This window comes from Salmo salar, chromosome ssa22, assembly GCF_905237065.1.
Source record: "Salmo salar chromosome ssa22, Ssal_v3.1, whole genome shotgun sequence".
In the NCBI taxonomy this organism is placed as follows: domain Eukaryota; kingdom Metazoa; phylum Chordata; class Actinopteri; order Salmoniformes; family Salmonidae; genus Salmo; species Salmo salar.
In genome coordinates, this window is record NC_059463.1 from 62,011,003 (window position 1) to 62,024,673 (window position 13,671).

General features: G+C 44.6%; 1 protein-coding gene across 3 annotated transcripts in view; it reads left to right on the forward strand.

Moving 5' to 3' along the window:
- The window catches only part of LOC106591232 (lysine-specific demethylase phf2), a 130,315-nt gene that overhangs the window by 19,983 nt on the left and 96,661 nt on the right, over positions 1 to 13,671 (forward strand). For all 3 annotated transcript variants that reach the window (XM_045705073.1, XM_045705072.1, XM_045705074.1), the window contains exons 2-3: positions 1,410 to 1,495; positions 5,493 to 5,604. In XM_045705073.1, coding sequence (XP_045561029.1) covers positions 1,410 to 1,495; positions 5,493 to 5,604 — 198 coding nt within the window. The remainder of the gene's footprint in view (positions 1 to 1,409; positions 1,496 to 5,492; positions 5,605 to 13,671) is intronic.

Below are 13,671 nucleotides of genomic sequence, written 5' to 3' on the forward strand. Positions count from 1 at the left end.
AGGAAACCGCTCAGGGATTTCACCGTGAGGCCTATGGTGACTTTAAAACAGAGTTTAATGGCTGTGATAGGGAGAAAACTGAGGATGGATCAACAACATTGTAGTTACTCCACAATACAAACCTAAATGACAGAGTGAAAAGATGGAAGCTTGTACAGAATACAAATATTCCAAAACATTAATCCTGTTTGCAATAAGACACTAAAGTAAAACTGCATAAAATGGGGCCAAGAAGTGAACTTTATGTCCTGAATACAAAGCATTATGTTTGGGGCAAACACAACACATCACCGAGTACCACTCCTCATATTTTCATGCATGGCGGTGGCTGTTATGGGTATGCTTGTCATCGGCAAGGGCTAGGGAGTTGTTTAGGATAAAAAGAAACGGCAGGACAATAACCTAAAACATAATGCCAAATATAGACTGGAGTTGCTTACCAAGAAGACTGTGAATGTCCCTGAGTGGCCGAGTTACAGTTTTGACTTAAATCATCTTGAAAATCTATGGTAAGACTTAAATATTCTGTATTTTGTTTTCACAATTTTCTAAAATCATGTTTTCACTTTGTCATTATGGGTATTGTGTTTAAATTGAGGGGGGGAAAACTGTTTTAATTTCAGGCTGTAACACAACAAAATGTGTAATAAGTCAAGGGGTATGAATACTTTCTGAATGCTCTGTTATGTAAATGGTTTATTCTACATGGGCCTGCATTTGAATGTTAGCATAACACTTAGTTTAGAATATCGAAATAAATTCAACAATTGCATTCTTCTCATATTATTCTGAAAGCTATGGACCTTTTCAAAGCTTCCTCCGACGTCTCACCATAAATCTGCCTGTAGTTATTGAACTTGAACCTGCAGGAGGTTTTTTTTGTTGTGATTTGAGTGGGAGGGTGAAAGGTCCTGACAGAGGGGCGTGTCTTGGTGGTGGTAAGGACACACCCAAGAAACACCCACATCAAACCACACCCCCAAGACAACTCGAGATTGGCTTCTGTCATGGCCGCCGGCATTTCTTGAGGAGCAAGCCAATGTATTTCTGTCTGTTGTTTCAGCTGTGTTATATTGCCAATGTATTTCTGTCTGTTGTTTCAGCTGTTATATAGCCTATGTATTTATCTGTGTTTCAGCTGTGTTATATAGCCTGTGTGTTTCAGCTGTGTTATATTATATAGCTTATGTATTTCTCTGTGTGTTTCAGCTATGTTTTATAGCCAATGTATTTCTATGTGTGTTTCAGCTGTGTTATATTATATAGCCAATGTATTTCCCTGTGTGTTTCAGCTGTGTTATATAGCCAATGTATTTCCCTGTGTGTTTCAGCTGTGTTATATAGCCAATGTATTTCCCTGTGTGTTTCAGCTGTATTATATAGCCAATGTATTTCTCTGTGTGTTCCAGCTGTGTTGGTGTGGATGAGGACGAGGCTCCAGACATTGACATCTACCACTGTCCCAACTGTGAGAAGACCGATGGAAAATCCACCAGTAGGTCTTTCTGTCCGTCTCTCTGGCGTACCTACTGCAGTCCTCCAGGCTGACACTACACAGGGCTTCATTAATTAGTGCACACTGTAGCCAATAAGACAAGAGAGGTTCAGGATGTCTTTCCCCATTCAGGTCTGTTTGGTTCAAACCACTAACCCTGTGGTGTCTAGTTAATAGGACCCCTAACCCTGTGGTGTCTAGTCAATAGGACCCCTAACCCTGTGGTGTCTAGTTAATAGGACCCCTAACCCTGTGGTGTCTAGTCAATAGGAACCCTAACCCTGTGGTGTCTAGTTAATAGGACCCCTAACCCTGTGGTGTCTAGTCAATAGGAACCCTAACCCTGTGGTGTCTAGTCAATAGGACCCCTAACCCTGTGGTGTCTAGTCAATAGGGCCCTAACCCTGTGGTGTCTAGTCAATAGGACCCCTAACCCTGTGGTGTCTAGTCAATAGGACCCCTAACCCTGTGGTGTCTAGTCAATAGGAACCCTAACCCTGTGGTGTCTAGTCAATAGGACCCCTAACCCTGTGGTGTCTAGTCAATAGGACCCCTAACCCTGTGGTGTCTAGTCAATAGGGCCCCTAACCCTGTGGTGTCTAGTCAATAGGACCCCTAACCCTGTGGTGTCTAGTCAATAGGACCCCTAACCCTGTGGTGTCTAGTCAATAGGACCCCTAACCCTGTGGTGTCTAGTCAATAGGACCCCTAACCCTGTGGTGTGTAGTCAATAGGACCCCTAACCCTGTGGTGTCTAGTCAATAGGACCCCTAACCCTGTGGTGTCTAGTCAATAGGACCCCTAACCCTGTGGTGTGTAGTCAATAGGAACCCTAACCCTGTGGTGTCTAGTCAATAGGACCCCTAACCCTGTGGTGTCTAGTCAATAGGGCCCTAACCCTGTGGTGTCTAGTCAATAGGACCCCTAACCCTGTGGCGTCTAGTAAATAGGACCCCTAACCCTGTGGCGTCTAGTCAATAGGACCCCTAACCCTGTGGTGTCTAGTCAATAAGACCCTGACCCTGTGGTGTCTAGTCAATAGGGCCCCTAACCCTGTGGTGTCTAGTCAATAGGGCCCTAACCCTGTGGTGTCTAGTCAATAGGACCCCTAACCCTGTGGTGTCTAGTCAATAGGACCCCTAACCCTGTGGTGTCTAGTCAATAGGACCCTAACCCTGTGGTGTCTAGTCAATAGGACCCCTAACCCTGTGGTGTCTAGTCAATAGGGCCCCTAACCCTGTGGCGTCTAGTCAATAGGACCCCTAACCCTGTGGTGTCTAGTCAATAGGGCCCCTAACCCTGTGGTGTCTAGTCAATAGGACCCCTAACCCTGTGGTGTCTAGTCAATAGGACCCCTAACCCTGTGGTGTCTAGTCAATAGGGCCCCTAACCCTGTGGTGTCTAGTCAATAGGGCCCCTAACCCTGTGGTGTCTAGTCAATAGGACCCCTAACCCTGTGGTGTCTAGTCAATAGGACCCCTAACCCTGTGGTGTCTAGTCAATAGGACCCCTAACCCTGTGGTGTGTAGTCAATAGGACCCCTAACCCTGTGGTGTCTAGTCAATAGGACCCCTAACCCTGTGGTGTCTAGTCAATAGGACCCCTAACCCTGTGGTGTGTAGTCAATAGGACCCCTAACCCTGTGGTGTCTAGTCAATAGGGGCCCCTAACCCTGTGGTGTCTAGTCAATAGGACCCCTAACCCTGTGGTGTCTAGTCAATAGGACCCCTAACCCTGTGGTGTCTAGTCAATAGGACCCCTAACCCTGTGGTGTCTAGTCAATAGGACCCCTAACCCTGTGGTGTGTAGTCAATAGGACCCCCTAACCCTGTGGTGTCTAGTCAATAGGACCCCTAACCCTGTGGTGTCTAGTCAATAGGACCCCTAACCCTGTGGTGTGTAGTCAATAGGAACCCTAACCCTGTGGTGTCTAGTCAATAGGGCCCCTAACCCTGTGGTGTCTAGTCAATAGGACCCCTAACCCTGTGGTGTCTAGTCAATAGGACCCCTAACCCTGTGGTGTCTAGTCAATAGGACCCCTAACCCTGTGGTGTCTAGTCAATAGGACCCCTAACCCTGTGGTGTCTAGTCAATAGGACCCCTAACCCTGTGGTGTGTAGTCAATAGGACCCCTAACCCTGTGGTGTCTAGTCAATAGGGCCCCTAACCCTGTGGTGTCTAGTCAATAGGACCCCTAACCCTGTGGTGTCTAGTCAATAGGACCCCTAACCCTGTGGTGTCTAGTCAATAGGACCCCTAACCCTGTGGTGTCTAGTCAATAGGACCCCTAACCCTGTGGTGTCTAGTCAATAGGGCCCCTAACCCTGTGGTGTCTAGTCAATAGGGCCTTAACCCTGTGGTGTCTAGTCAATAGGACCCCTAACCCTGTGGTGTCTAGTCAATAGGACCCCTAACCCTGTGGTGTCTAGTCAATAGGACCCCTAACCCTGTGGTGTCTAGTCAATAGGGCCCCTAACCCTGTGGTGTCTAGTCAATAGGACCCCTAACCCTGTGGTGTCTAGTCAATAGGACCCCTAACCCTGTGGTGTCTAGTCAATAGGACCCCTAACCCTGTGGTGTCTAGTCAATAGGACCCCTAACCCTGTGGTGTCTAGTCAATAGGACCCCTAACCCTGTGGTGTCTAGTCAATAGGACCCTAACCCTGTGGTGTCTAGTCAATAGGACCCCTAACCCTGTGGTGTCTAGTCAATAGGACCCCTAACCCTGTGGTGTCTAGTCAATAGGACCCCTAACCCTGTGGTGTCTAGTCAATAGGACCCCTAACCCTGTGGTGTCTAGTCAATAGGACCCCCTAACCCTGTGGTGTCTAGTCAATAGGACCCCTAACCCTGTGGTGTCTAGTCAATAGGCCCTAACCCTGTGGTGTCTAGTCAATAGGACCCCTAACCCTGTGGTGTCTAGTCAATAGGACCCCTAACCCTGTGGTGTCTAGTCAATAGGACCCCTAACCCTGTGGTGTCTAGTCAATAGGGCCCCTAACCCTGTGGTGTCTAGTCAATAGGACCCCTAACCCTGTGGTGTCTAGTCAATAGGACCCTAACCCTGTGGTGTCTAGTCAATAGGACCCCTAACCCTGTGGTGTCTAGTCAATAGGACCCCTAACCCTGTGGTGTCTAGTCAATAGGACCCCTAACCCTGTGGTGTCTAGTCAATAGGACCCTAACCCTGTGGTGTCTAGTCAATAGGACCCCTAACCCTGTGGTGTCTAGTCAATAGGACCCCTAACCCTGTGGTGTCTAGTAAATAGGACCCCTAACCCTGTGGTGTCTAGTCAATAGGGCCCTAACCCTGTGGTGTCTAGTCAATAGGACCCCTAACCCTGTGGTGTGTAGTCAATAGGACCCCTAACCCTGTGGTGTCTAGTCAATAGGACCCCTAACCCTGTGGTGTCTAGTCAATAGGACCCCTAACCCTGTGGTGTGTAGTCAATAGGACCCCTGACCCTGTGGTGTCTAGTCAATAGGGCCTTAACCCTGTGGTGTCTAGTCAATAGGGCCCTAACCCTGTGGTGTCTAGTCAATAGGACCCCTAACCCTGTGGTGTGTAGTCAATAGGACCCCTAACCCTGTGGTGTCTAGTCAATAGGACCCCTAACCCTGTGGTGTGTAGTCAATAGGACCCCTAACCCTGTGGTGTCTAGTCAATAGGACCCCTAACCCTGTGGTGTCTAGTCAATAGGGCCCCTAACCCTGTGGTGTCTAGTCAATAGGACCCCTAACCCTGTGGTGTCTAGTCAATAGGACCCCTAACCCTGTGGTGTCTAGTCAATAGGACCCCTAACCCTGTGGTGTGTAGTCAATAGGACCCCTAACCCTGTGGTGTCTAGTCAATAGGACCCCTAACCCTGTGGTGTCTAGTCAATAGGACCCTTATGGTGATATTATTTTATTAGTGACTCACAGTACATATATTTTGTTGTTGTTCCTAACGGTGTTGTTTGTGTTTATGTGTGTTAATATTTTTGTTTTCTTTTAGTGAAAAACAAGAAAAGGACTAAACACGACACGGGACAGAGAGGAGACATCAGAGCGGTTCAGAACGGCAGTCAGGTGTTCATCAAGGAGCTACGCAGTCGCACCTTCCCCAGGTAAACAACTGTCAGACAGGATAATCAGACTGGACTAATACATCTCAGACAGGATAATCAGACTGTAATAATACAGCTCAGACAGGATAATCAGACTGTACTAATACATCTCAGACAGGATAATCAGACTGTAATAATACAGCTCAGACAGGATAATCAGACTGTAATAATACATCTCAGACAGGATAATCAGACTGTAATAATACAGCTCAGACAGGATAATCAGACTGGACTAATACATCTCAGACAGGATAATCAGACTGTAATAATACAGCTCAGACAGGATAATCAGACTGGACTAATACATCTCAGACAAGATAATCAGACTGTACTAATACATCTCAGAAAGGTAATCAGACTGTACTAATATATCTAAGACAGGATAATCAGATTGTACTAATACATCTCAGACAGGATAATCAGACTGTAATAATACAGCTCAGACAGGATAATCAGACTGTACTAATACATCTCAGAAAAGTAATCAGACTGTACTAATATATCTAAGATAGGATAATCAGACTGTAATAATACATCTCAGACAGGTAATGACTGTAATAATACATCTCAGACAGGATAATCAGACTGTAATAATACATCTCAGACAGGATAATCAGACTGTACTAATACATCTCAGACAGGATAATCAGATTGTACTAATACATCTCAAATTAGTACAGTCTGATTACTTTTCTATCTAAGACAGGTAATCAGACTGTACTAATACATCTCAGACAGGATAATCAGACTGTACTAATACATCTCAGACAGGATAATCGGACTGTACTAATATATCTAAGACAGGATAATCAGACTGTACTATTACATCTCAGACAGGATAATCAGACTGTAATAATACATCTCAGACAGGATAATCAGACTGTACTAATATATCTAAGACAGGATAATCAGACTGTACTAATACATCTCAGACAGGATAATCGGACTGTACTAATATATCTCAGACAGGATAATCAGACTGTACTAATACATCTCAGACAGGATAATCAGACTCTACTAATACATCCCAGACAGGATAATCAGACTGTACTAATACATCTCAGACAGGATAATCAGACTGTACTAATACATCCCAGACAGGATAATCAGACTGTACTAATACATCCCAGTCGGCCAGTCTCACCAGGGGCTGGTTGTTCTAGTGTGGTCATTATAGACGGGTGCAGTGGTGGTTTTAGAATGTATATCTTGGTGGGGCAAATAAAATAAAAAAATATATTTTTTTTAAGATGCATTCCAGCAAACCCACAACACAACACTAAACAATACATTAATTGCACTATAACGGTGACAAACGATGCCCACTAACTGTTAGGGCCTACGTAAAGCTGTCCCAACAGCAGAGTCCCAACAGCAGTCCCAACACCTTACCACTGCTGCACCTGGCTATCAGCGGAGCCTTGTGTGTCAGAGAAACAGTTCATTTAGCCTCATTTACTGGCTTTTAAGAAAACATAGCTGATATGGTTGACTTGCTTAAACAAATGTGATTTCTAATGACAATTGTACAAACTGTGGCATAAGGGGACGACAAGTGGATGGATAAGAGGCAATGCATAATTTCGATTAAGACATTAATGAGCGGGCTAGGACGGACCTAGTCAATATATCTATTTGTTTTGCACTTTTGAAATGTACAGAGACATAATTCAGATTATGGGCTGTTCTTTACAGTATTCTCCCTCTACACCAAGTCAGAACCGGAGGATAAATAAAGGGGGCATGAAAGCTCTTACAATATTCAATGATTACATTTCTCTAAAACAGGTTAAAGGCTACATGTGCACCATCAAGTTAGAACAGTAGGGGGAATTAAGAGGTGAAAATAGACCAAATTATTAGGGTGAGGCACATGGGTTACTAACAGCTTACTACACAACATACACTTAGTATTACTTTCTTAGCTACAGTATACACATCTCCCTGGCATATTACATCATTTATGCAGCAGCAGACAATACATTTTTGGACTCATCTTGTTTTGCTGTGTTCACTTGTCATCAAAGTCTGACATTCTCTGGATTTAGGGTGCTTTCAAGACAACTGGGAACTCGGAAGAAAACGAGGTGGAATCATGATGTCAATGATCTTCAGGTCGGAGCTCTAGAAAGAGGTCCAATCAGCCAGATCTCACAGCCCATGGATAGGTGTTTAACATATCAACCGACCAATCAGCTAGATCTCACAGCCCATGGATAGGTGTTTAACATATCAACCGACCAATCAGCTAGATCTCACAGCCCATGGATAGGTGTTTAACATATCAACCGACCAATCAGCTAGATCTCACAGCCCATGGATAGGTGTTTAACATATCAACCGACCAATCAGCTAGATCTCACAGCCCATGGATAGGTGTTTAACATATCAACCGACCAATCAGCTAGATCTCACAGCCCATGGATAGGTGTTTAACATATCAACCGACCAATCAGCTAGATCTCACAGCCCATGGATAGGTGTTTAACATATCAACCGACCAATCAGCTAGATCTCACAGCCCATGGATAGGTGTTTAACATATCAACCGACCAATCAGCTAGATCTCACAGCCCATGGATAGGTGTTTAACATATCAACCGACCAATCAGCTAGATCTCACAGCCCATGGATAGGTGTTTAACATATCAACCGACCAATCAGCTAGATCTCACAGCCCATGGATAGGTGTTTAACATATCAACCGACCAATCAGCTAGATCTCACAGCCCATGGATAGGTCAATCTGGTGCCGAACAGCGTAGTCGATGACGTGGCACACAACCATTGGGTCGATTCAATGCGATGTAGTCGGCCTGGAATGCAACCTGTATGGTTCAACTCTATGGAACAGTTTCCTGGACCCAGGTTTAATCTGTTACTTTACTGACCCTTTTAGACTGAGGTTCAGTGAGCTTGCCCAGTGACGCGAGCCTACTGGAAGAGATAAACACCTTCTATAACATTAGCGCAGTGACTGGAAAGTCTATGGGTATCTGCTAGCATGCTAGTTGTATACTACAACATAATGTCAACTACATACTATAAGCACATTTTAATTAACAAATGGTCTCCTTTCTGTTGAGCGTACTAGTGCTTTGCCTGTCTACTGGAAGTTGATGCCGTTGCTATGCAACCTCTTGCTAGCTTGTTAGCATAATAAACGACTAGCTCGACATTTTACGATATCTGGTGTGTTCGTAAATTCAATCTGGTGTGCCGGAGTGAGTGCGCCCTCTGGGCGTTCGTAAATCCAGAGCGTTGTCAGATTGTCCGTTCGTAAATCCAGAGCGTTGTCAGATTGTCCGTTCGTAAATCCAGAGCGTTGTCAGGTTGTCCGTTCGTAAATCCAGAGCGTTGTCAGATTGTCCGTTCGTAAATCCAGAGCGTTGTCAGATTGTCCGTTCGTAAATCCAGAGCGTTGTCAGGTTGTCCGTTCGTAAATCCAGAGCGTTGTCGTTGTCCGTTGAATCGAGAGTTGTCCGTTCGTAAATCCAGAGCGTTGTCAGATTGTCCGTTCGTAAATCCAGAGCGTTGTCAGGTTGTCCGTTCGTAAATCCAGAGCGTTTTTGCCCTCGGAGTGTTCAGAGCGCACACTGGACGCTCTGGAGGAGTAGGGTTGATCTGAGTGTCCTGACAACGACAGTCAAGCGCCCAAGCTAACGTTGGCTAACATTGGCTAGCTACTTCCAGACACGTAATGAGAGTCCACCTCACTCTGACCATTTTACTCGCCCTAGCAGAGCTGGTTAGGCTGTTTTCATGTTATCCAGAGTGTTTGTGACTGTAACTGTGCTACTAGCAAAATGTTCTGCCGCTGCTTTTTTTGCCAACGTTTACGAACACCGGCCATATTCAACGGGTGTTGAGCAGTTGTAAATTCATAAATTCATCAGTTATTCTTCGCTCTGAGAGTGCTCTGAAATCGGAGTTGATAGCCAGAATGAACAATGTCTATTGAGAACGCACAACGACTATACCACTTAGCTAAGAACGACGTGGATAATCAAGTCAGTAAACGTTGGGTAGTTAGTTAGACAGCAGATAGTTAATATACTGCCTGGCAAGTTCAATGTATTTAGTGGCCAACTAATGTTAGGTAGCTAGCTAACATACCCAGTACATATTGCTGTAATGCTATGCTGTGTGGTTCATAAGGACAGCGTAGCTAGCTAACATACCCAGTACATATTGCTGTAATGATATGCTATGTGGTTCATAAGGACAGCATAGCTAGCTAGCATACCGGTCCATACTGCTGTAATGATATGCTATGTGGTTTGTAAGGACAGCGTAGCTAACATACCCAGTACATACTGCTGTAATGATATGTGGTTCGTAAGGACAGCGTAGCTAACATACCGGTACATACTGCTATAATGATATGTGGTTCATAAGGATAGCGTAGCTAACATACCGGTCCATACTGCTGTAATGATATGTGGTTCATAAGAACAGCGTAGCTAACATACCGGTATATACTGCTGTAATGATATGCTATGTGGTTAGTAAGGACAGCGTAGCTAATATACCCAGTAAATACTGCTGTAATGATATGTGGTTCATAAGAACAGCGTAGCTAACATACCGGTATATACTGCTGTAATGATATGCTATGTGGTTAGTAAGGACAGCGTAGCTAATATACCCAGTAAATACTGCTGTAATGATATGTGGTTCATAAGAACAGCGTAGCTAACATACCGGTATATACTGCTGTAATGATATGCTATGTGGTTAGTAAGGACAGCGTAGCTAGCTAACATACTGGTCCATACTGCTGTAATGATATGCTGTGTGGTTAGTAAGGACAGCGTAGCTAGCTAACATACCGGTCCATTCTGCTGTAATGATATGCTATGCGGTTCATAAGGATAGCGTAGCTAGCTAACATACCGGTACATACTGCTGTAATGATATGCTATGCGGTTCATAAGGATAGCGTAGCTAGCTAGCATACCGGTCCATACTGCTGTAATGCTATGTGGTTCATAAGGATAGCGTAGCTAACATACCGGTCCATACTGCTGTAATGCTATGTGGTTCATAAGGACAGCGTAGCTAGCTAACATACCGGTCCATACTGCTGTAATGATATGCTATGTGGTTCATAAGGATAGCGTAGCTAACATACCGGTCCATACTGCTGTAATGATATGCTGTGTGGTTTGTAAGGACAGCGTAGCTAACATACCCAGTACATACTGCTGTAATGATATGCTGTGTGGTTTGTAAGGACAGCGTAGCTAACATACCCAGTACATACTGCTGTAATGATATGTGGTTTGTAAGGACAGCGTAGCTAGCTAACATACCGGTCCATACTGCTGTAATGATATGCTATGTGGTTCATAAGGACAGCGTAGCTAGCTAACATACCGGTCCATATTTCTGTAATGCTATGTGGTTCATAAGGATAGCGTAGCTAGCTAGCATACCGGTCCATACTGCTGTAATGATATGCTATGTGGTTCATAAGGATAGCGTAGCTAGCTAGCATACCGGTCCATACTGCTGTAATGATATGTGGTTTGTAAGGACAGCGTAGACAACAAATTGTCAGCCAACATAACGTGTAACGTAACTTATTTGAGAAGTCATTACTTTATTACATTGCTCAACAGTTTCATAACATTTGTCATAATTAGTTAAAGTATTGAATTTGTATCCGCTCTCATTGGACTACGGCTGCATATTTTCCGCCTTTTTCTTTAAATTTGAAAACGTTGTGAAGCCACGGCCATTTTCAGAAGAATTTGCATTACGGGCCCTAAAAGTACGGAAATAGTTGTCCACTGCTTGTATACTTCGTATTTTGGCAAATTTAGTACGACATCGGGATCTTTTGACATACTAACTATATCCATACTATAACCAATAAGCATAATGTACACTAAATTTACTTCACAAATCGTATGGTTATTGCGGTTAGTATGAGTATTGGAACACAGCTTTAGTCATTGCGCTAATGCTAGTTAGCATCGGTTCGGGAAACTACCTCTAACTTCCTTCATACTGGACACAAAGACATAACAATGGTATCCACGACTTCATCTGACTCTGGGTCAGTAGATTTAAAAAACATATATTTTATTTATATTTTTTTATTATTATTATTATTATTATTTTATTTTGTACCTTTATTTAACTGGGCATGTCAGTTAAGAACAAATTCTTATTTTCAATGACGGCCTAGGAGCAGTGGGTTAACTGCCTTGTTCAGGGGCAGAACAACAGATTTTTACCTTGTCAGTCCAACGCTCTAACCACTAGGCTACCTGCTGCCCAAAGATAAAGGTCCCATCTGACTCTGGGTCAGTAGATAAAGGGGTTCATCTGACTCTGGGTCAGTAGATAAAGGAGATCATCTGACTCTGGGTCAGTAGATAAAGGAGATCATCTGACTCTGGGTCAGTAGATAAAGGAGATCATCTGACTCTGGGTCAGTAGATAAAGGACCTCATCTGACTCTGGGTCAGTAGATAAAGGAGATCATCTGACTCTGGGTCAGTAGATAAAGGACCTCATCTGACTCTGGGTCAGTAGATAAAGGGACCTCATCTGACTCTGGGTCAGTAGATAAAGGACCTCATCTGACTCTGGGTCAGTAGATAAAGGACCTCATCTGACTCTGGGTCAGTAGATAAAGGGACCTCATCTGACTCTGGGTCAGTAGATAAAGGAGATCATCTGACTCTGGGTCAGTAGATAAAGGAGATCATCTGACTCTGGGTCAGTAGATAAAGGGACCTCATCTGACTCTGGGTCAGTAGATAAAGGACCTCATCTGACTCTGGGTCAGTAGATAAAGGGACCTCATCTGACTCTGGGTCAGTAGATAAAGGACCTCATCTGACTCTGGGTCAGTAGATAAAGGAGATCATCTGACTCTGGGTCAGTAGATAAAGGAGATCATCTGACTCTGGGTCAGTAGATAAAGGACCTCATCTGACTCTGGGTCAGTAGATAAAGGACCTCATCTGACTCTGGGTCAGTAGATAAAGGGGCCTCATCTGACTCTGGGTCAGTAGATAAAGGAGATCATCTGACTCTGGGTCAGTAGATAAAGGACCTCATTGCCAAATCCCAAAGTATCCCTTTAACATTAACAAGGCTTCAGAGCCAGATGGATTACCAGGATGTGTACTCAGAGCATGCGCTGACCAGCTGGCAAGTGTCTTCACTGACATTTTCAACCTCTCCCTGGCCGAGTCTGTAATACCAACATGTTTCAAGCAGACCACCATAGTCCCTGTGCCCAAGAACACTAAGGTAACCTGCCTAAATGACTACCGACCCGTAGCGCTCACGTCTGTAGCCATGAAGTGCTTTGAAAGGCTGGTCATGGCTCACATCAACACCATCATGCCAGAAACCCTAGACCCACTCCAATTCACATACTGCCCCAACAAATCCACATGTGGCACAATCTATATTGCACTCCACACTGCCCTTTCCCATTTGGACAAGAGGAACATCTATGTGAGAATGCTGTTCACCACAGTCCTCTCAAAGCTCGTCACTAAGCTAAGGACCCTGGGACTGAACACCTCCCTCTGCAACTGGATCCTGAACTTTCATGACGGGCCGCCCCCCAGGTGCGGACCCCTTAACACGGGGACCCCTCAGGGGTACGTGCTTAGTCCCCTCCTGTACTCCCTGTTCACCCACGACTGCGTGGCCCGAGCACGACTCCAACGCCGTTAATGTCGTTAAGTTTTTAGGTGACACAACTATGGTAGGCCTGATTACCAATGACGATGGTACAGCCTATAGGGAGGAGGTCAGAGACCTGGCTGTGTGGCGCTAGGACAGCAACCTGTCCTACAACGTCAGCAAGACAAAGGAGCTGAGGCGGTGTCAAAGACCCTAAAAATGGTCAAAGACTCCAGCCACCCCAAGTCATATACTTTTTTCCCCACACAGAAAGTCTAGAACCAACATTACCCTTGAACAGCTTCTACCCCCAAGCCATAAGACTGCTTAGTAGTTAATAACTAAATCAAATAAACCAAAAATAACTACCCGGGACTGTCTGCATTGGATTTTTTTGACTCATCGTGTACA